Here is a 22,036-nt window from a genome sequence, read left to right on the forward strand (position 1 = left end):
ACTAGTTTTACTAGTCATGAACTATGCTGCTTTGGGCTCTTTCACACCTGTATACCTCGGTGTTCCCATCTGTCAATATAGATAATAGCACCACGTCTCAGAGGGTTGTAGTGAAGGACTATATAAAATAAACTTCGACTATACACATAAAATAATTAGTATATAAATGCCTGCACAAAATGTTAAAAAATGTTAGCTATTATTAAAAGCATAAAATAATTTGTTTCTATTTATCTTTCTTTTGAACTTCCCACCCTCTACACTTTTCCTACCCCATTCATTCATTCTGCCTAGAATTGTCTTGCCTGCCATTCCAAATTCAAAATCCTATCCATTAATATAAAAATAGTTGCTGATAAGGTAGTGATTGGTAAAAATTCATGAAACTGTATACTAAAATAGGTAAATCCTAGTATATGTAAATTAAACCTCAATAAATCTAACCTTAAGAAATACATACATTAATATATTTGCTTATTTTTGCAAAAAGAAACATAAGGAGGGTAAATCAGAAATAAGTAAAAATGATCACCTATCAGGGTGGAAAGAATGGAGTGGCAAAGATAAGACTCTAAATATATCTTTTAATATAATTTTGACTTTCAAGCCATGTAAATGTTTTACATATTTGAAAATACTAAATCAAAAACAGAAACATAAAACTGTTAAGTCCTTCAATTTTTATTAAATGAAGGAAGTGGCTGAAGCTATTAATATAGATAAGAGCTCAAAGAGAGAATAAAAATTTTAAATTACAAAACCACAAACTTTGTTTAAAAGAGTTCTACTCAAACTGCTGAACTCTTATTTCTATGAAAACACTTTATTTAAATTAGATGCACTGTCACTGAAAAGACTTTAAATGATTTCTAACCCATGATCACACCATGGACTCCCCTCCATTCATTCAGAAGCCATCCCTTCCCTTACCCAACTGTCACTCCCAACCTGGCTGCAATTATTAGTGCTATTTTTTACTTTCTGGCTTTAGTGTTTTTCAACGTTTTATGCCCAATATTTTCTCCCCTAATAGCAAGAAGTAAATAAATGGAGTTAGAAAAACTGCCAAAATAACTTAAACTAGGTTTTTGTTTTCGTTTTTTTGCGGTACGCGGGCCTCTCACTGTTGTGGCCTCTCCCGTTGCGGAGCACAGGCTCCGGACGCGCAGGCTCAGCGGCCATGGCTCACGGGCCCAGCCGCTCCGCAGCATGTGGGATCTTCCCGGACTGGGGCACGAACCCGTGTCCCCTGCATCGGCAGGCGGACTTCTCAACCACTGCGCCACCAGGGAAGCCCTTAAACTAGGTTTTTAGGTGAGAAATTTTTTTTTTTTTGGGGGGGGCTGCATTGGGTCTTCATTGTTGTGCACGGGCTTTCTCTAGTTATGGCGAGCGGGGGCTACTCTTTGTTGCGGTGAGTGGGCTTCTCATTGCGGTGGCTTCTCTTGCTGCGGAGCACAGGCTCTAGGCGTGTGGGCGTCAGTAGTTGTGGCTCATGGGCTTCAGTAGTTGTGGCTCATGGGCTCTAGAGCGCAGGCTCAGTAGCTGTGATGCATGGGCTTAGTTGCTCCGCGGCATGTGGGATCTTCCTGGACCAGGGCTCGAACCTGTGTCCCCTGCATTGGCAGGCAGATTCTTAACCGCTGTGCCACCAGGGACGACCCCTAGGTGAGAAATCTTTTCCAATCTCAATGCCAAAATAATTACTGGAGAATTTACTGACACTCTTCCTATTCTCCCAATGCAAACCTTTCCCTCCTCTGAACTCCTACAGCACCTACAAAACTTATCTACCCTTTAGATATACAAATTTATCCTTCCTTAAACTGCTCTGCATGGCAACAAAAACACCTTAAAGGATGGAAGGTTTTTTCTCAGGGTGTTTGCTATTTAAAATACTCAGAATAAAAAATGTTAAGGAGAAATCTTTGATGAGCCAGTAGAGGAAATAATTTGGGGCAGAAAACAAAATCACTCCATATTTACTGGGAATACCTAGAAACAGAGATGGTGGATAATGACACCAACACCACTTAGAGGATGAGTTCCACCAGAACAGCATGTTGGATAGAGTAGCAAAGGAGGTCAGCGTAGATGGGTGATGAAGTACACGGACTGTGCAGCAATCCCACCAGGGTTTCAATGCCATCCTGCCACTCATTACCTATGTGATTTTGGGCCCGAGTTTCCTCATCTATAAAATGGAAACCCTACCTCACAAAGGGCTTCACAAGTCAACTAAGAAAGCAAATGTGAAGTGTCTCTCACAGAGCCTAGCACAGGAAACAGTCCAAGAGACAGTGACTCTCACGAATTATTAATCTGAAAAGAGTATACTAGACCTAGGAAGGCTCAGCTTCACCAGCAACAGGCTCCATGAGATAAAACCTCTCCAGGCTTCAGAAGGGCAGGAATTTCTGAACATCTTGTTTACTGAAGTACTCTCAACTGCCTACAACAGTGTCTGGCACATAACAGACACCCAATAAATCTTTGTTGACTGGATGAATGGATGGATGACTAATGCAGGGGACCTTAAATTTTATCTCTAAGATCCCTTTATGTTATAAAATCTTAATATTCTGAGAAAATAAAATAGAATTACTTACTAGATGCCAGGGCTTCTGCTTCAGTGGAAGGAACCTTGTAGATTTTTCCTCCCTTATAAACAAAGCTCCCTTCAGTCACTTTGAAATCCAGATAGCGAGTGACCTCTGTAAAAAGCAGCATCTTAACCAGCTGACCTGTAAGAGTCACATAATTCAAACTGTTACTTAAATCTTACTACTTTCAAAAATCAGCAGAAATAAAAGTACATTTACTAATACTAATGGCTTTCCAATTTTTTCTTAACACCATCCCGTAACTCCTAGAAAAGTCTCCAAAGCCATATTTTAAATAGGACAATCAGAATGCAGACCTACTGCTTAGCATATTTAGACTTTTTTTAAATGTTACAACTTCAAGGTTAATAACTTCAACATGCTTTTGTAAAAGTTATACAATAATTATTAGAAGTATGAGGTTTCGAATTATAGTACAACTGCAGGTGTGTTTGGGTTTCTTTAAAGTTCCTACTGTATTTTAAAGAGAGACAACTCATAGGCAAAATTTTCCAGGAATTTGTGCTTTTCAGTTTCTAAGTTAATTTATATTTATTAAAATGACTACTAGTTTTGGGTCAAGAAAAAGCTAGGATAAACCAAAGAAATTCTGGTATACTAAAAATTGTAAACTTCTTTGAGAAACCAAAAAAATTATTTTAAAGCTCATTTGAAAGGATAAACATACAAGGACATTCAAAAAAAATTCTTTTTGAGAACAAGAAATAGAGTAATGAGGAGACCTTTATACAGCCAAATGTTTCAGTATACTGTACATTAACTAGTCCATAATCAGTGAAAAATAGAGACCCATGTAAAAGAATTTAATATATGATGAAAGTTTTCTAATCAAAGTGGAAAAGATAAATGATGTTGAGGAACAACTGATTAGCCATTTTGAAGAAATAAATTTCTATCTCTACTTCTCAAACAACAAGGTAATAAAATACATTTATTCATGTTAAGACAGATGAACCTTGGGAGATTGGGATTGACAAACACACTACTATATATAAAACAGAACTAATAAGGACCTACTCTATAGCACAGGGAGCTCTACTCAATACTCTGTAATGGCCTATATGGGAAAAGAATCTAAAAAAGTGATATATGTGTATTTATAACTAATTCACTTCGCTGTACACCTGAAACTAACACAACATTGTAAATCTACTCCAATAAAATTTTTTTTAAAAATAAAATTGTGACATATTTTCATAGTTCTATGAAGGAATAAGATAGATGCTGACATAAAAACACAAAACAAAACAGATGAACTTATTTATACAGTGAAAAAATGAAACCATAATACCATTAAAAGCAGATATTAGTATTTTTATAAACTTGAGGTAGAGAGAAAAATTTTAAACATACTTCCAAATCAAAACCAATAAAAGAAAGCTCAACCAATGACTGTGTGAAAAATAAAAGCTTTTGTACAGAAAAAAAAAAAAACCACAGGAGTTATATATAATGCCAATCACAAACTGGAAAAGATATTTTCAACATACTTCAAAAGGGCATTTAACAGCTGTTATAATAAGCTCTTTTATATCAATAAGGAAAAACACAAAACGTCAATAGAAAAATGTGCAAAGCGAAAGGTTGGCCAGTTCATTAAAGAACATGAAAGCCGGGCTTCCCTGGTGGTGCAGTGGTTGAGAGTCCGCCTGCCGATGCAGGCGACGCGGGTTCGTGCCCCGGTCCGGGAAGATCCCACATGCCGCAGAGCGGCTAGGCTTGTGAGCCATGGCTGCTGAGCCTGCGCATCCGGAGCCTGTGCTCCGCAACAGGAGAGGCCATAACAGTGAGAGGCCCGCGTCCAGCAAAAAAAAAAAAAAAAAAAAAAAAAAAAAAAGAACATGAAAGCCAGTAACTCTAGAAATCATTTCACCCTCTAGTAAGTAGACATATTTTAAAAATCCACTATTTTGTCTTCTAGTATGACAAAATCACAAAAACTAAAATGAGTAATATCTGGGAGTGGTAAAGGTACTGGGAAAGGGGCAGCCTCAGTCTACTGGTGAAGTAAAATTTGGCAATATAAAGGAAAAAGCCTTAAAAAATTACTGCCTTTAGGGACTTCCCTGGAGGCACAGTGGATAAGACTCCGTGCTCCCAAAGCAGGGTGGTCAGGTTCGATCCCTGGTCAGGGAACTAGATCCCACACGCATTTCGCAACTAAGAGTTCACATGCCACAACTAAGGAGCTCATGAATGAAACTAAGGAGCCCACCTGCCACAACTAACACCCGACACAACCAAATAAATATTTTTAAAGAAAGAAAGAAAATTACTGCCTTTATCCCCATACTACACTTCCAGGAGTATACAATGAGATTTATCATCCCCTCCAGCCCCTGGTTCCATCCCTCCCTCCCTCTTTTAAATGTTCACAGTATACTGACTGAAAAACATGTTAACTGGGAAGAGGTGGGGGGGAAACTGGCAGGTGATACACCAGAATATTAACCGTGATTCTAAACAATAAGATTCTGGTTATGAAAATTTTATTTCCTTTCTGCTTATCTGTGTTTTCTAATTTTAATTAAATAATTTTACTATTTATATAATAAAAATTTTGTGTTTACAATTAACCTCAAGATAATTCAGTTATTTAACTTCAAATTTCAGGGAAAATTCCAATAGGATCTTTCCACTGAACATATTCCCAAATTACAGAACATAAATTCAAAAAAGGGGGAAAGGGTGGTACATACTTTATATCATGGGACATAAACAATTTCGTTCTTCAACGTCATCTCAGAAAAAGATGCTAAAAATCACAAGATGCAATTTAAAGATACTCCTCTAACTAAAAATATGAGAAAAAGAGTATATTTTAAATTTCTAGTTTGTGTTAAGGATTAGTTTATTAGTTTGCCTAGGGAAAAAAAAGTTTCAAAAAATTCAACAGCTAAAATTATAATGTTCTAAAATAATATACCCATTAAACCAGGAACTAAGAAAATACCGTGATGCGTTTTAAAAACAAAAATCTAATGAACATCCATTACTTAGTCTATGCCAAGGCCTTTGAAAGGGTTATTTAACAACTCCCTCAATCCTCAGAACCACCCTATCACATTACTATTATTATCATCTCCATTTTACAGATAAGGAAATGAAGCTCAGACAGGTTTTGTAGGTGGTCTGGGGTCGCCCAGGTAAAGACATTTTGTGAAGTTCTCTCACCGTATGTCACCTTTTTCTGACATTAAAGAGCCTGCAATGGACTGTTAAGGCAGTGCTTCTCTAACGTCATTCTGCTTAGGAATTGCCCGGGGCTCTTATTAAAATACAAATTTTGCTTGGGTAGTTGTAGGTAGCGTCCAAGATTCTGCATTTCCAACCAGCTCCAAGTGCCCCTTAGTCCATGGACTGAACTTTGCAAAGTCTTAAGGCATTACTTTCCTCCGTTTTCTCGCCTCTTCCACCTCCTCTCTGCCTTGGCCTTATTTCCTTTTCTACTCCCTGCCTTCATATACCTTTAAAAAATTTCCTAACAGAAATGACCCACAAGTGTGAACCAGTAATATTAGTGATTCTCAAAAGGATGTACAGAAATAAATCCACTCAGCTGTCTTAAAGTTTCATGTATATTGAACAGTGTCAGATCATTCAGACTTCACTGAGCTCTTTGGTGTTACCTAGGGACTTCACATTATTTTTAAAGCACACAAAAGACCTCCCCCCACAAAAAAAAAGAAAAGAAAAAGCCCACTAGAGCATACTGAATCCAGTTTCTTCTTACTCTTCGTGCTCCGTGAGGCAAAGTGAATCATCAGGTGATCTCTAAGTACCCCCAGTGCATGAGCCCTCTGTTCTGTGATATGAACCCTGCTGAAAGCCATGGTCGCCGACCAGGAGGGTGGATCCACTCTACCACTGCAGTGTTCCTTGGAGCCACCTAAGGCCGTATTTATGACTTCATAGCTGCCATTTCTGCTGCATTACAGTGAGATGTGTCCATGTTTCTATTGATGAGTGAACCTCAAGAAGATCTTCTGACTGGCATACATTTGAGAGCAGCCACAAAGATGTTATTAGTATTTATTTACCAAAAGTTAAGATTTGAGATTGGAATTCTGCGCACACCAAAATTATTGCCTTTGTAGGAATTTTTCTTTTAATATAACTTGATTATGATAATTATTTGAAAAAAGTCACACTTTTTATACTACTGCAATGCCATTAACACATTATGCAATCATTTGTTTTCAGTTCCCTTTTATTCTTTGTCAGGTGCCCCAGCTGTTCCATGGGAGTTGATGAACAGAAGACACTGTCCTGGGAAATGTCTGTTCCACCCAGTTCCATGTGTAGTGAGGAAAGTATACACAGTGTGTGGATCAGTTCCTTAACTGAGTTAAGGGACCTACCTGGAATATGAGCATTTATGTCTCTCACTGTTCACTCACTCACATTTACTTGCTTACCGCCCCCCATCCCCCGCCCACCCACCTGCCTGTCCTTTTCTCTCTTATCTAGCCTAGCATGTTACAGACGAGTTTGCAAACTCATTTCCTACTGAGGCCAGGCAGGTAATAGAAACGAGCAAGGTGGACTGGGCTTAAGGGAAGGTAGGAAGTGGTGGAAGCTGAGGGGAACCTGAGAGCTCAGGAGGCCTTATCTAAGGGAGGAAGCTGCCAGTGAGTCCTTATCTTCCAGCATTTAAAGGGGATCTAGGTGGTTAAGAGAGTGGATCCTAAGAGATCTCATCACAAGAAAAAAAACCATTTTTTTCTTTTTCTTTTTTGTATCTCTATGAGATGATGGATTTTCACTAAATTTACTACGGTAATCTTCACAATATATGTAAGTCAAATCATTATGCCGTATACCTTAAACTTATACAGTGCTGTATGTCAATTATATCTCAATAAAACGGAAGGAAAAAAGGAAAAAAATGAGAAAAAATTAATATGAAAAAATAATTGTGAAAGCTTACAAACTAGAAAAAAACATTAATATGGCTGTTTCTGAAGGCCCAGTTACCTAAGATTGTCACCAAAGTATCAAGAGGAAAGTCTGTTACAAATGCTTACAATTCTGATATTATGCCACAGCATAATTTTGTTTCTCCAAAACCAATTACTAAGAAGTCACCCCCTCTTCCCTCCATTCTTAACTTACCAACTCTAGATGCCTCTAATGGGCCCTATTACTCACCATACCGTTGCCATTCAACAGAATCCACTTCCACATAACTGGAGTAACACTCTCTGTCAACAGTTACTTTCTACTTTCAAATTGGATTCAATGTACTATCATAAGTTTAAGCTGGAATTCTTTACCATTCGCCATAAGGAACTTGGGAATTAAGTCAACATTCCAGTCTCTTCCTCTCCCCATTGATGCTGGTGGTGCTCCAGGTATTTTAAATCTTTTGTATAACTAAAACCAAAACAAAACACACACATAATGTAACAAAATTTAACTTTCATTGCACAACTATTTTTTGATGAAGTGATTTTGGTATAACTAAATACCACCAACATGAGGTAAAGTACAAGTGCATTTCATTTTTAATCAGAACATGTAACACTATTCCAATACATATATAAATTAAACATATTACTCAACTCATGAATGCCAAAATAAATATTGCAGAGGTGGTGTGTATTTGCTTTTAACTAGCAGGAATACAAAACAAACTATTTGTTATGATGTACTAGTTTTGCAGAAACATCCCTTACTATTTGTAGAAATCATTTACGTTCATTCTCTATTAAATAAAAAGCTAACAAAGGCTTAATTTTGCTTCTGTGGTTACATAGGGAGTTAAAAATAAATTTTGGATTATTCAAATCAGAAAAGACAATTAAAATTAGTTCCAGTTAATTTATAATTTACATGAGTTTGAGGCTCTAAAAAGCAGCTTGCAGCTTAAAATTTAATATTCATTCAAACTCATGAATTCTATTGCTAAGATGGAACAGAACAAGCAAAGGTGGTATATATTCACTCAATAAAAACCCCCAAGTTCTTGAGTACATTAAAAAAGAGTACACAACCCAGTCAAAAAATGGGCAAAAGATCTAAACAGACATTTCTACACAGACATATATATGGCCAAAAAACACATGAAAAAATGCTCAACATCACTAATTATTAGAGAAATGCAAATCACCTCACACCAGTAAGAATGGCCTTCATCAAAAAGTCTACAAACAATAAACGCTAGAGAGGGTGTGGAGAAAAGGGAACTCTCCTACACTGTTGGTGGGAATGTAAATTGGTGTAGCCACTATGGAGAACAGCATGGAGCTTCCTTAAAAACCTAAAAAGAGACCTACCATATAATCCAGCAATCCCACTCCTGGGCATATATGTGAAGAAAACCACAATTCAAAAAGATACATGCACCCCAATGTTCACTGCAGCACTATTTACAATAGCCAAGACATGGAAGCAACCTAAATGTCCATCAGCAGAGGAATGGATAAAGAAGATATCGTACATATATACAATGGAATATTACTCAGCCGTAAAACAGAATGAAGTAATGCCATTTGCAGCAACATGGGTGGACCTAGAGATTATCATACTAAGTGAAGTAAGTCAGTAGAGGAAGACAAATACCATATGATATCACTTACACGTGGAATCTAAAGAAAAAATCATACAAATGAACTTAAAACACAGAAACAGACTCACAGATTTCGAAAACAAACTTATGGTTAACAAAGGAGAAACACGCAGGGGACGGATAATCTAGGAGTTTGTGATTAACATACACACACCACTATATATAAAATAGATAATCAACAAGGACCTACTATATAGCACAGGGAACTCTACTCAGTATTCTATAATAAGCTATATGGGAAAAGAAACTGAAAAAGAATGGATATATGTATATATATAACTAAATCACTTAGCTATACACCTGAAACTAACAACATTATAAATCAACTATACTCCAATATAAAATAAAAATTAAATTTAAAAAAAGAGGGGGGCTTCTCTGGTGGCGCAGTGGTTGAGAGTCCGCCTGCCGATGCAGGGGACACAGGTTCGTGCCCCGGTCCGGGAAGATCCCACATGCCTTGTAGCAGCTAGGCCCATGAGCCATGGCCGCTGAGCCTGCGCGTCTAGAGCCTGTGCTCCGCAACGGGAGAGGCCACAACAGTGAGAGGCCCGCGCACCGCAAAAAAAAAAAAAAAAAAAAGAAACAGGACAGCTTGCTCATCTTACTTAACACTAGCTAATAAATATACTAGGTGAAGAAGGAATGACGCCAGTGCATCACTCCACAGATGATTTACAATGGAGAGGTCAGTGGTCATCACCTCAACCAGATCAAATTGAGCATCATGAACAGTGATGCTGATGCAGGCACCGTGCCTCCTTATGGGATGCAGTATGAAGTGCCCAACAATACCTTCTTATAAACTGGCCTAGACTTGCCAAAAAAAAAGAGGTGGCGAGACTTTTGTAGATTAAGAGAATAAAGGGAAACAACACAAAAGGCAATGCTTAAACTAGTTTAAAAAAAAAACAAACCACTCCTACACAGCAATATACAACATTCTTGGGTTCAGTGGGGGATTTCAATATAGTCTGGATATTATGGTTAATTTTCTTAAGTGTGATAATGATATTATGATTATGTTGGAGAATGTTGTTCTTCACAGATGAATGCTGAAATATTTAGGTCAAGTATCATGTCTATTACTTTCAATGGTTCAAAACCAATAACACAAACAGACATGAAGCAAAAAAATATTCCACTGGTATTATTCTTTCAACTTCCCTATATGCCTGAATATAGAGAAAAACCCTCTTTGATATAAACATTAAGTTTATTTCATCAAAGTCACTATTTTAAAAGTAACTGACAATATCTATATATCTCCTATAAAGCACAGTACAGCTCAGATTCATACACGTGGATGGTGAACAAACCCCACACAGAGAAATAAATATACTTAGTAAAACACACTTTGGAAATGCTTCATGTGCTCATTTTCTAAAGAAGTAGGAAGCACAGAGTATAGCAAAAGGAACTAAGCTTTGACACGGAAACACCTAAATATCCATCAACAGAGGAATGGATAAAGAAGATGTGGTGCATATATACAATGGAATACTACTCAGCCATAAAAAAGAATGAAATAATGCCATTTGCAGCAACATGATGGACCTAGAGATTATCATACTAAGTGAAATAAATCAGAAAGAGGAAGAAATACCATATGATATCACTTATATGTGGTATCTAAAATATGACACAAATGAATCTATCTACAAAACAGTAACAGACTCTCAGAGAACAGACTTGTGGTTGCCAAGGGGGAGGGAAGCTGGAGGAGAGATGGAGTGCGACTTTGGGATTAGAAGATGCAAACTAGAGCGGACAAACAATAAGGTACTGTATGGCACAGGGAACTGTGTTCAATATCCTGTGAAAAACCATAATGGAAAAGAATATGAAAAAGAATATATATAGGGCTTCCCTGGTGGCATAGTGGTTAAGAATCCACTTGCCAATGCAGGGGACACGGGTTCAAGACCTGGTCTGGGAAGATCCCACATGCCGCGGAGCAACTAAGCCCGCGTGCCACAACTACGGAGCCTGTGCTCTAGAGCCCGCGTGCCACAACTACTGAAGCCTGTGCACCTAGAGCCTGTGCTCGGCAACAAGAGAAGCCACCACAATGAGAAACCCGCGCTCCACAACGAAGAGTAGCCCCTGCTCACCACAACTAGAGAAAGCCTGCATGCACCAACAAAGACCCAATGCAGCCAAAAATAAATGAAAATAAAATAAATTTTAAAAAAGAATATATATATGTATGTGTAACTGAATCACTCTGCTGTACAGCAGAAATTAACATAACATTGTAAATCAACTGTACTTCAATAAAATAAATTAAAAGAAAAAGGAACTAAGCTTTGGAATCATATAACCTGGGTTATCAGCCCGTCTCCGTGATCTTAAGCCCACAGAAACTATTTTGCAATCTAAAAAATGGGGATAAAATCTCTTTGAGTGACTGGGAAGATAACTAAGACCATGTGGAAAGCACTGGCACTGTGCCTGGCGTATGTTAGGTCTTCATCAAAAGGTACCCTCCATGCACCCTGTCAAGTCTACACTCTATTAACTTCGAGAGGGAATAGATAACTGCTCCAGATGGCAACAAAGGTCACAATTTAAATATCTACAAGCCCCAAACTAGGCGCTCCTGAAAATTATGATGTTACAGATAATCTATTTAATAAAACAAAATTAAAACCATCCATAAAGAAGTAGAGATTCACAAGTAAAAGACTCAAAGTACAAAAGGGACATTAATTTATTTTAATACTTACATCTTCCAGCGGTGTTATAGATGCACTCTCTCCTCCATAATATGGGTTTCTATCCATGTGAAGAACTTTCTTTCCGTTCACTGACATTATACCTGACAGGATACATTCCTACAGGGAAAGCGTAAGTATCTTCAAAGGAAGGAAAATGTTACTGCATGTTTCAAACAGATAATTTTTACAAGCCTGTCATTAAACATTCTTTTAGTAATTAATTAATACTTATGTATATGCGATATTTGATGTAATTTTTAAAGACAAAGCCCTAAAGCAACCAGGGTTCAAAGTGTGTTCTGAGTCCCAAGGTTTAAACTATTTTCATAGTAACACTAAGACATCATTTTTTCCCACTGTGTTATACTTGCACTGACAGCAGAAGATCAATGGTGGATAAAGCAAATTAAGGCGGTGGCATCTAGCTGCACTAGTCATTATATTCTTCACCACAAGGCACTCATGGTTTAAAAAAACAAGGCCAGTTTCACTTAAGACTATCCTTGATGAAGCATTAAAAATCACCTCTGTTAACAACACCCTTGAACACCCATCTTTTAAATATCCCGTGTAGCAAAACAGGAAGTTCACATAAAGCAATTCTAGCTCAAGGAAAGCCTTTTGTGTGACTGATTTGTAAGCTGACCTAGCTACTTTTTTCATGGATCATCATTTTTTTTTAATATACTTATTTTTATTTATTTATTTTTGGCTGCACTGGGTCTTTGTCGCTGCGCGCGGGCTTCTCATTGTGGTGGCTTCTCTTGTTGCGGAGCACAGGCTCTAGGCGTGCGGGCTTAAGTAGTTGTGGCACGGGGGCTCAGTAGTTGTAGCTCACGGGCTTAGTTGCTCCGCGGTATGTGGGATCTTCCCGGACCAGGACTTGAATCTGTGTCCCCTGCATTGGCAGGCGGATTCTTAACCACTGCGCCACCAGGGAAGCCCCACGGATCATCATTTTTAAGTGGAAAAATAACTGACAGACTATGATTGCTCAGACTTAGGATTTTGGCAGACATTTTCTCAAAAATGAATGTCAAGGAAAATAACCAACAGTATTTGTTGCCAAAAATGAAAAGTCAAAATTCTGAATGAGGGACTTCCCTGGTGGCACAATGGTTAAGAATCCGCCTGCCAATGCAGAGGACACGGGTTCGATCCCTGGTCTGGGAAGATCCCACATGCCACAGAGCAACTAAGCCCATGTGCCACAACTACTGAGCCTGTGCTCTACAGCCCACGAGCCGCAACTACTGAGCCCATGTGCCACTACCACTGAAGCCCACACACCTAGAGCCCGTGCTCTGCAACAAGAGAAGCCACTGCAATGAGAAGCCGATGCAAGCAAGAGTAGCCCCTGCTTGCCACAACTAGAGAAGGCCCATGCGCAGCAATGAAGACCCAACACATCCAAATATTAAAAATAAATAAATAAAATGTATTGAAAAAAATTTTTGAATGAAAATCTGAATTTTGGAAAACTTATATCCACCACCATGGGTACATCAGATCCCCAATAGTTAAAGGACTTTTCAGACAACATCAGTGATATTAACAAATATGAGCTTTTGATATGGCATAATGAAATGTGTCAACAATTCAGAAGACCTGCATTACTAAGTAAAACAGTACTTTCCCAAGTGACCAATGAATGATGTTACAAAATCATACAGGAGGTTAAAAGAGAAATTCAAGCTAGATTAACAGATTTTAATGTAACGGAATAAGAAATGTTCACTGATGTGGTTTCAAATTTCATATTACAATTAATCTTTAAAAATACCCTGCCACTTGTGTTTAGGTGTAAATTATAAAAGGATACCCACAACAATCTGAAAGGCTATTAAAATACTCCTCCTTTTTCCAACTACACATCTGTCTAAAGCCTGATTTTCTTCATATACTTCAGCTATGACAAAAATTATGGAAGACTGAACACCAAAGCAGATAAGAATCGGCTATCTTTTAAACTAGATATTAAAGAGATGTGCAGAAAATGTAAAACAACCATACTCTTCTCATAAATTTTTTTGTTTTGGAAAACAGTTATACTTCAAAAAACTGTTATTCACGTTAACATGTAATGAGTTTATCACCGTTATCTTTAAGTGAATAAAAAACATTTTTTTAATTTCTCAGCATTGATTTCTAATAGGATAAATACTGACAGATACTCTTACAAGCAAAAGCTCTTCAGGGACCTCAATTTTTAAGAGTGTAAATAGATCCTGAGATCAAGAGTTTGAGAACTAGAGCCCTAAATGAAGCATCCAGGATAACCATTAATCAACTGATAATCAACAGAGGATTATAAACCATCACTCTCAGTAAAAAGGTAAACAAAGCGTGAATATACTAAGACATACCAAATCAAGATGGGGTGGGGGAGCAGTCAAGAAAGTCAATCCAATTAATGGATTAATGAGAAGAAACACAGAGATGGGATATTCATTCACCCAAAACCCTTATACCAGAGTTTAGGTGATGCGAGCTTTATTTTTTTTAATGACAAAGGAAAATCTCTGTAACTTTATAAATCCTAGTGCTTCTCAAATTTATCCAAGACTCCAGACAACAGAGAACAAGCTCATCCCCCTAGAAGCCTGACTCTAAAATCTTTATTTTCAAAAATTCATACATATCTCAAATTCTCCTCCATAATGTACTATTCATTTTAATATTTTAAAAATATTTTAAATTAGTTACTATCAGGTTCAAATTTTACTCCAAGAGGGTGCATCATTTCTTATTTAGATCAAAAAACATTATGAGCACTCCAGGCCACCTCCAGCCATAACCACTCCTCAGCCCACAGCCACGCTCATGACTTTTAAGAGGAAAGATTTTGAACTCTGAATAAACAGAATCTTGTAGTATACACTTCTTGTATACACCTTTTGGTCAACATATGTTTACAAGATTCATCCATGTTTTGTTTGCAATAGAAACTTTCTTACTCTTACTGTTATACGGCAGAGGTCTCTAAAGTACAGGAGCCAAATCCAGCCTGCAGGCTATATTTGTAAATAAAGTTTTACCAGTAAACACCCATGCCCATTCATTTACATGTTGGCTGTTTTCACTGTACCACATTGGAACTGTAGCTGTGACAAAGACCAAGTGGCCTGAAAAAGCTGTGGACTTTTACAGGTTTGCCTAGCCCTACCAACAGTGGATCTCAAAGAGAGCTCCTGATTTGGTATCACCTTGTGAACTTGTTAGAAATGTAAATTCTAAGCAGATTCTGAAACTTTACTTTGCATCCACATCACCGGGACAGCTTGCTAAAACAGAACGCAGGGCCCCACCCCCAGAGCTTCTGAGTCAGCAGGTCTGCGGTGGAGCCTGAGAATCTGCATTTCTCACCAGTTCCCAGGTGAGAATACTGCTGGTCCAGGACCAGTTTCAAGAACCACTAGTAAAGCAGTGCTGCTCAAACTTTATTAAACACCTGGGAAACTAGATTTTGATTCAGCGTATCTGGGGTGAGGGGTATAACCATCTGCACCTCTAGTAAGTTCTCAGGTGTTGCAGAAGCAGTTGATTCATGGACCACGCTGCGGGTAACAAAGCCATAGGAGTCTTTTGAATGAATACTCCACACAGATATTCCACAACTTATTTGTCCATTCTATTACAGGTGGACATTGGGATCGTTTCCAGTTTGGGGCTGTTACAAATAATGCTCTATAAACATTCTCAATGTGTCTTTTATGTATGCACTTGTTGGATAGACATCAAGGAGAGTACAGATACTGCCAAACAGCTTTCCAAAATGGTTGTACCAATTTCATAAGCTGTGTCAGCAGTATATGAAAGTTCCTGTTGTTTCAAATCCTTGCCCAACATTTTGTTCTGGCCTTTTAATTTTAGTCATTCTAGTTAGGATGTGGTTTAATTTACATTGCCTGACAAATAATGAGACTGAGCACTTTTTCACAGTTTACTGATAATTGTAGTACCTTCTTTTGATAAGTGCCTATTCATATTATTTGCCCATTTTTAAAGTGGGCTTTCTTTTTTTTACTACTATATAAAAATTCCTTATATATTCTAGATATTTAAAAGTGCTTTATTGGTTATATATATATTGAAAATATCTTCATCCATTCCACAGCTTGACTTTTAACTTTCTTAATGAGGTCTTGATAAACAGAACCGAAAGTATTTTAACTGTAAAAATTAACTCCAATATTATCAAAAGCAAATCACTTGCTTAAAAAAAAAAATCTAAAGAAGTACTAACATATGATTCAATATATTATATGAAAGTAGAATAATATTTACAATCTCAAAAACAGATTATGACATAAACAAAGGAAAACCAAATAGTCACATTTCCAGTTGACAAAAAGTAGACTTCACTGTTCAACTTTTGGAAGCAAAATCACAGCAAGCAACTTTGAGTGTTGCACAGCTTCTATATATAACTTTTCATACTTCACTGCAAATAAGCATGACCCACTCACTGGACCATGGCTCCAAAGGAAGCACTGAAGGCTGAGGCCTAATAAAGGACCCAGGAATATAAAGATTCAGCAGTCCAAAGAGCTGATACTAACTACCTTTAAAGGCATCACTTGGAGCAAATATATTAAAAGCTAATTAATAATTTGCAGGTTCACTGATTCTTCTAAACCCATCTATAAAAGACTGCTTTTACAATGCCAAGAGAATACATAGAAGCACAAATGTAATATTTTAAATTTTACTTTACAACATGGGATGAAGTCATTAATTCACTGATAAAACCAATCACATCTGAGTATAGGGTATATATTAATGATCCCAAAATTTTAGTATCTTCCCAAATTAACAACTCAAAATTAAAATCTACTACTATCTGGTGAATACAGAATAAAAAGCAAAGCACATCAAAGTCAGAGAAAATACTCTAAGTGAATTTCCTTTTTTCACACTAGACAACCTGGACCATCCATCATCTATGTCAAGAATACTGATAACTTTTACCAGGAAACATATATGAATGAATATTAACGAACACATTAGTTTTAAAACTAACAGATGAGAGTGCTCCACACTTAATTTCAAGCTCACCCACAACTGACCTAACAGGATAAGAATATACAGACTCACAACCAAAATAACTAAAACTGTAAAACCATCTTCAGAATCCAAGTTTTTTTGGTGTTTTGTTTGCTATTATGCCTTATTTATTTTTTATTTTTAGTGCTTAGAGCATATTAGGTGCTCAGCATGAATAAGTGAACAAATGCATGCATGCATGCATGCATTAATGATGCACATAGGATGCCTGGCAATCTCAGGTGGGTCTTTCATCCAAACTGAGCTCAGGCCCAGAATCCAAGTTAAGATAATGGCATCTGCCACCCAACTGGTTCTTCATGTTGGCCTACATAAAGAGGTAACCAGATTAAACTAAATGTTTGAAGTTCAGCTGCAGCAAAATTCTAGTCTGTGCAGATGTGTGGGTGCGGTGATGGTCAGGAAGGACCAAATCAGTGATACTGAGGCTCACTTCCCTTCAGCACCTACACATAGCGCTAGGTTTGCAATAATCAGAGTAACTAACTCAAACGGACAGCACCTAAACACACTAGGCGAAGTACCTCTTACGTAGTGAAGCAGCCTGTATGGTGTTCCCAAATACGAACTGTGACGAACCTAAACACAATTGCGAAGGCCACTGGTACTAAAATAGTATCCCAGTATCCTGGAAAAGTTAATGCCCACCCCCCTTCCTACTTAGAGGGCAACTCAGGCTTGGAAGAGAATAGAACCAGAGTACGTTAATATTCTGATGTAAAAAAAAAAAATTCTGATGTAACTTCCAAGTGACCAAACTAAACATTATTAACACTCTAAATCCTCCTGCATTTTAAAGTTCTGGAGTGATTTAAAAAAAAAAAAGAAACAAAGTAAATGCACACAAAAATGTGATCAGGAAAACAAGGTACCTAATAAGTCATCTTAAAGAAAAGTGTCTTTATACTTATCTAGAAAATATATTAGCTAGAAAACTTTTAAATCATTTAATCTCAGTGGTATACGTCTTACAGCAATAACAATAAAAGTGGAAGTTAGTTTTCAGCAGAATAAGTGTTTCTTTAAATGTCTCTGTCCCTCTAATGCATCTCATTAAAAGCTGTCAAGGATAACTTTTCTTGAAATTTGGCTCTAATTAGATCATTCCTGCTCAAAACCCTCTCTCGTTGGCCTAGAAGATAAAATTCAAACTTCTTAACCTACTATCTTCAGCATCCTTGGTGATATACCTTCTTTCCAACACTGTTTCCATTACACCTCTTCATACCTTCTGTTTCACACTAAATAAACTCCCTATCCCCTAAATATATATATCCTTTTCTTAATACTGACTTACACTGCTCTCTCTGCCTAGAAAATCATTCCTCCTCATGTTCAAAACTTACCAATATTTTTTTAAACTTTTTCAGTTTTATTGAGATATAATTGACATACAGCACGGTAAAGACTTAAGGTGTACAGCATAATGATTTGATTTACATACAACATGAAATGATTACCATAGGTTTAGTTAACATCCATCATCTCACATAGATACAACATTAAAGAAATGGAAAAAATACATTTTTCCTTGTGATTTACGCTCTTAACTTTCATTCATAACATACAGCAGTGTTCATTATCTTTATCATGTTGTACATTACATCCCTAGTACTTATCTTATAGCTTAAGTTTGTTCCTTTTGATTACCTTCATCTAATACCCCCTTCCCCCTACCCTGCTTATCAATTATTTTTAAAAGCCAACTTCAATAACTCCTTCTTTATGCAGGTTTTTCTGATTCCCCTATCTGAATTCCCACATGTGTGAATTCCCTTATGGCACTTAGTACTTTCTCACATTAACTCATATTATAGTTACCCCCACATGAGAAGAAGCTACTCACAGACAGGTGTGTTTGCCTTTTTATTGCCCATAATCGAGCACAACAGTCACAGGTAACTGAAACTGAGTAGGCCATTACTCCAGTAAGTCTTTAATCAGGTACTGTGAGAGGGGACATAAGGGTAACTGCAGGGTATCACGTATGCGAGCCAAACGTTTACCTAGCGGTCTTCACAACCAAATGTCTCACTACTACCTCGAAATGCTGAAATATGTCTGATTTTACTTCTACTCTACTGGACCAGTATGCTTAAGGCTGATTTAAAATACAAACTGCCTACACAGTATTTATACCTTCCAAAAATAAGACATTTGAACACATTGGTCCTATGATCACTACTGCAGTGGACAGAAAGTTGTTTGTCCATAGAACTCAAATAGCAATGGCAAGGATTGTCAAGGAGTAAATATAAAAGGCAATTCAAGATTTTTAAATGCGGTACAAAAACTCCTCTTTGAAGTCGCAAAATTTTAATAAAGAGAAAGGAGGAAAAGTATGGCTGGGATATAAAACAATGTTTTAAACAAATACTGCTGAGAATAATCTGGTTAGATATCACTAAAGTGTCCTTTTCGATTCAAAACTCCTTACGAAAATTACCATGCAGCACAAAACAAAACAAAATACTGCTCGGAAGCACAAGCAGCTGTGGAGCTAGTTACCCTTATTTTATTATTTATTACTATTTCTAAGAAGACTCATGAATTTATTGCCAAGCCCAAAGTCAATCAGAAACAGCAAATTAAGTGGTCAGAGGCTGTCGACAGTCACCAGCCTAACCAAAGTAAGCAAAGAGGAAAAAATGAAAAGTAGACGGTAGAACTAACTCCCAAAGCTGAGCAGTCTAAGAGGACTTAGTAAGGAGGCCAAAGTTCCTACAAAGCTCCCTAGGTCTCAATGGCTTCATTATGTTATAGCATAACAGTAATTAATCCTCCTGATGTGAAATCTTTGTTATCAGTACATTAACTATGTTCCTTAGTCTGTTAAAGAAGTTGTGATACCATTTGAAAGGTTTTTATCTAAAAGTTATGGTTTAAAGGGATAGCCCTCACTTCCTTAAAGAACTCAATTATATGAAATATTCCATTTCTCCTAGACAGAATGAAGATTTTGCTCTAGTTTACACTAAATTGTTTTATGCCTTCTTTATCAAAGTTACTATCAATATTTGTGCACTATTATGACCTTATTTTAGATGTAACAATCGATACAAAACAGTGACAACATTAGGCAACACAGAGAAACCCCAACACTTCCTTACACTTTATATTAAAAGTAACAAGTTAATCGCACTAAAAAATGCACTGTCACACAGGCATCATGCAGTATTTGCTACCCACAACTGATAGCACACACCTGTTTTTAGGTTCTTAAATCTCAGGCACTAAATATTTATAAATCAAAAATTAAGAAAAGTAAATGGTATGTTCACACCAATTACTCAAAGTTAATTATAATTTGAGGCTTTTTAACTTTGGTGATCTCTTCATTTAAGTAATCAAAGTCCCTGTATCACTAAAAATGAGGGTATAAGATTTTATCACTATCAAAATCATCCCGGGGGGCTTCCCTGGTGGCGCAGTGGTTGAGAGTCCGCCTGCCGATGCAGGGGACACGGGTTCGTGCCCCGGTCCGGGAAGATCCCACATGCCGCGGAGCGGCTGGGCCCGTGAGCCATGGCCGCTGAGTCTGCGCGTCCGGAGCCTGTGCTCCGCAACGGGAGAGGCCACAACAGTGAGAGGCCCGCGTCCAGAAAAAAAAAAAAAAAAATCATCCCGGGACTTCCGTGGTAGCGCAATGGTTAAGAATCCACCTGCCAACGCAAGGGACACGGGTTTGAGCCCTGGTCCGGAAAGACCCCACATGCCGCGGAGCAACTAAGCCCGTGCGCCACAACTACTGAGCCTGCGCTCTAGAGCCCGCGAGCCACACCTACTGAAGCCCACGTGCCACAACTACTGAAGCCCGTGTGCCGCAAGGAAGAGTAGCCCCGCCCCGCCACAATTAGAGAAAGCCGGCGTGCAGCAACGAAGACCCAATGCAGCCAAAAATAAATAAAATAATAAATGACAGCAGAAATGTATCTGATTACTAGTTAAGTATGCATCTATCATTCACCAAAACGGTCACAATTGATCCAAATGAAAATTTAAATAAGGTGCATTATCTTAACTTGGTTCTTATGCAATAAGACTGTGCCCTCTTTGAGACAAAGTGATACTTCCGAATTAGGCATATAGAAACCTGCATGAGAAAGGATTTGCACTTATTTGTCCGTGTTTAACTGCCCTAATCAAGAGCAAATCTGAAAGACCAGCAATAACCGTAGAAAAACAGTGGAACTAACTAGCTCTTACAATATGCTGGCAACAACAGTGCCCATTCCAGTGGGCAAAATCCACCACAAACTAATAAGCTCAGCTCAGAATCCCAATTAAGCACTTAGAAAATGAAAAAAAAACACCCTGCAGTGGGTAGGCTATTCATTTAGGCATCCAACAGTCTTCCAACTCACCATCAAAAAAGAAATTCAACCCAATACCTCACATTCAAAATGACTAAATAGCTTTCTAGGTAAACAATCTCATCTATTCGGTACTATTTCCTAGCCAGTCCCATTTCTTTTTCTGGACTGCTGAAACATAATGAAGCATTCAGAAATGAGTATTATCCAACAATCACCATAAATCACCATAAATAGAAAAATGACATGCCAGAAAAGTGCCATTCTAGTTCCCAACAATCTTTTCCTAAAAAACTGGCCAAATGCAAGTTTGACAGTTTTCTCTTGTCCAGAGAAATCTAAAATAGTTACTCTGGAGTGTTAGCTGAAAGAAATGTTAATTCCATCTTGAGAGATTACAATGCATTTCAACAAATTCGTAGTGGTTTACATTAAATGACTCCGGACTTTGAGATCAGTTTATATGGGATACGCAAGATCAAAATCAGTATTCATCTTTTAAAACAAAGCAGTCCAATGTCAGAATTTCAAATTTCCAAAAAACTTTTGATAACGGAAATGGTCCTCTCTTCAAATGGAATTCTTTTGCAAGATGAATAGTCTTCATTTTCCTTTAAAAGCACAAAAAGAAGTAAAACATCTGCCTGTATTATTTGCAGAATATTATCTAAAGTTCTCTAAGCAGACAGCCAGGAAAATAAATTTACCATGGTATTACGCACACCATGCAGTAATAGAGAA

The 22,036-nt window shown here is 37.5% G+C and overlaps 1 protein-coding gene across 2 annotated transcripts in view; it reads right to left on the reverse strand.

Moving 5' to 3' along the window:
- GDI2 (GDP dissociation inhibitor 2) overlaps positions 1-22,036 on the reverse strand; it is a 44,102-nt gene that overhangs the window by 20,970 nt on the left and 1,096 nt on the right. The window contains exons 2-4 of one of the 2 annotated variants that reach the window (XM_060005992.1): positions 11,925-12,032; positions 7,901-8,000; positions 2,610-2,744 (exon numbers count right to left, since the gene is read on the reverse strand). In XM_060005992.1, coding sequence (XP_059861975.1) covers positions 2,610-2,744; positions 7,901-8,000; positions 11,925-12,032 — 343 coding nt within the window. Of the gene's footprint in view, positions 1-2,609; positions 2,745-7,900; positions 8,001-11,924; positions 12,054-22,036 lie in introns of both variants that reach the window. The other variant, XM_060005993.1, reaches the window with a different exon arrangement.

This window comes from Delphinus delphis, chromosome 2 (genome assembly GCF_949987515.2).
Source record: "Delphinus delphis chromosome 2, mDelDel1.2, whole genome shotgun sequence".
NCBI lineage: Eukaryota > Metazoa > Chordata > Mammalia > Artiodactyla > Delphinidae > Delphinus > Delphinus delphis.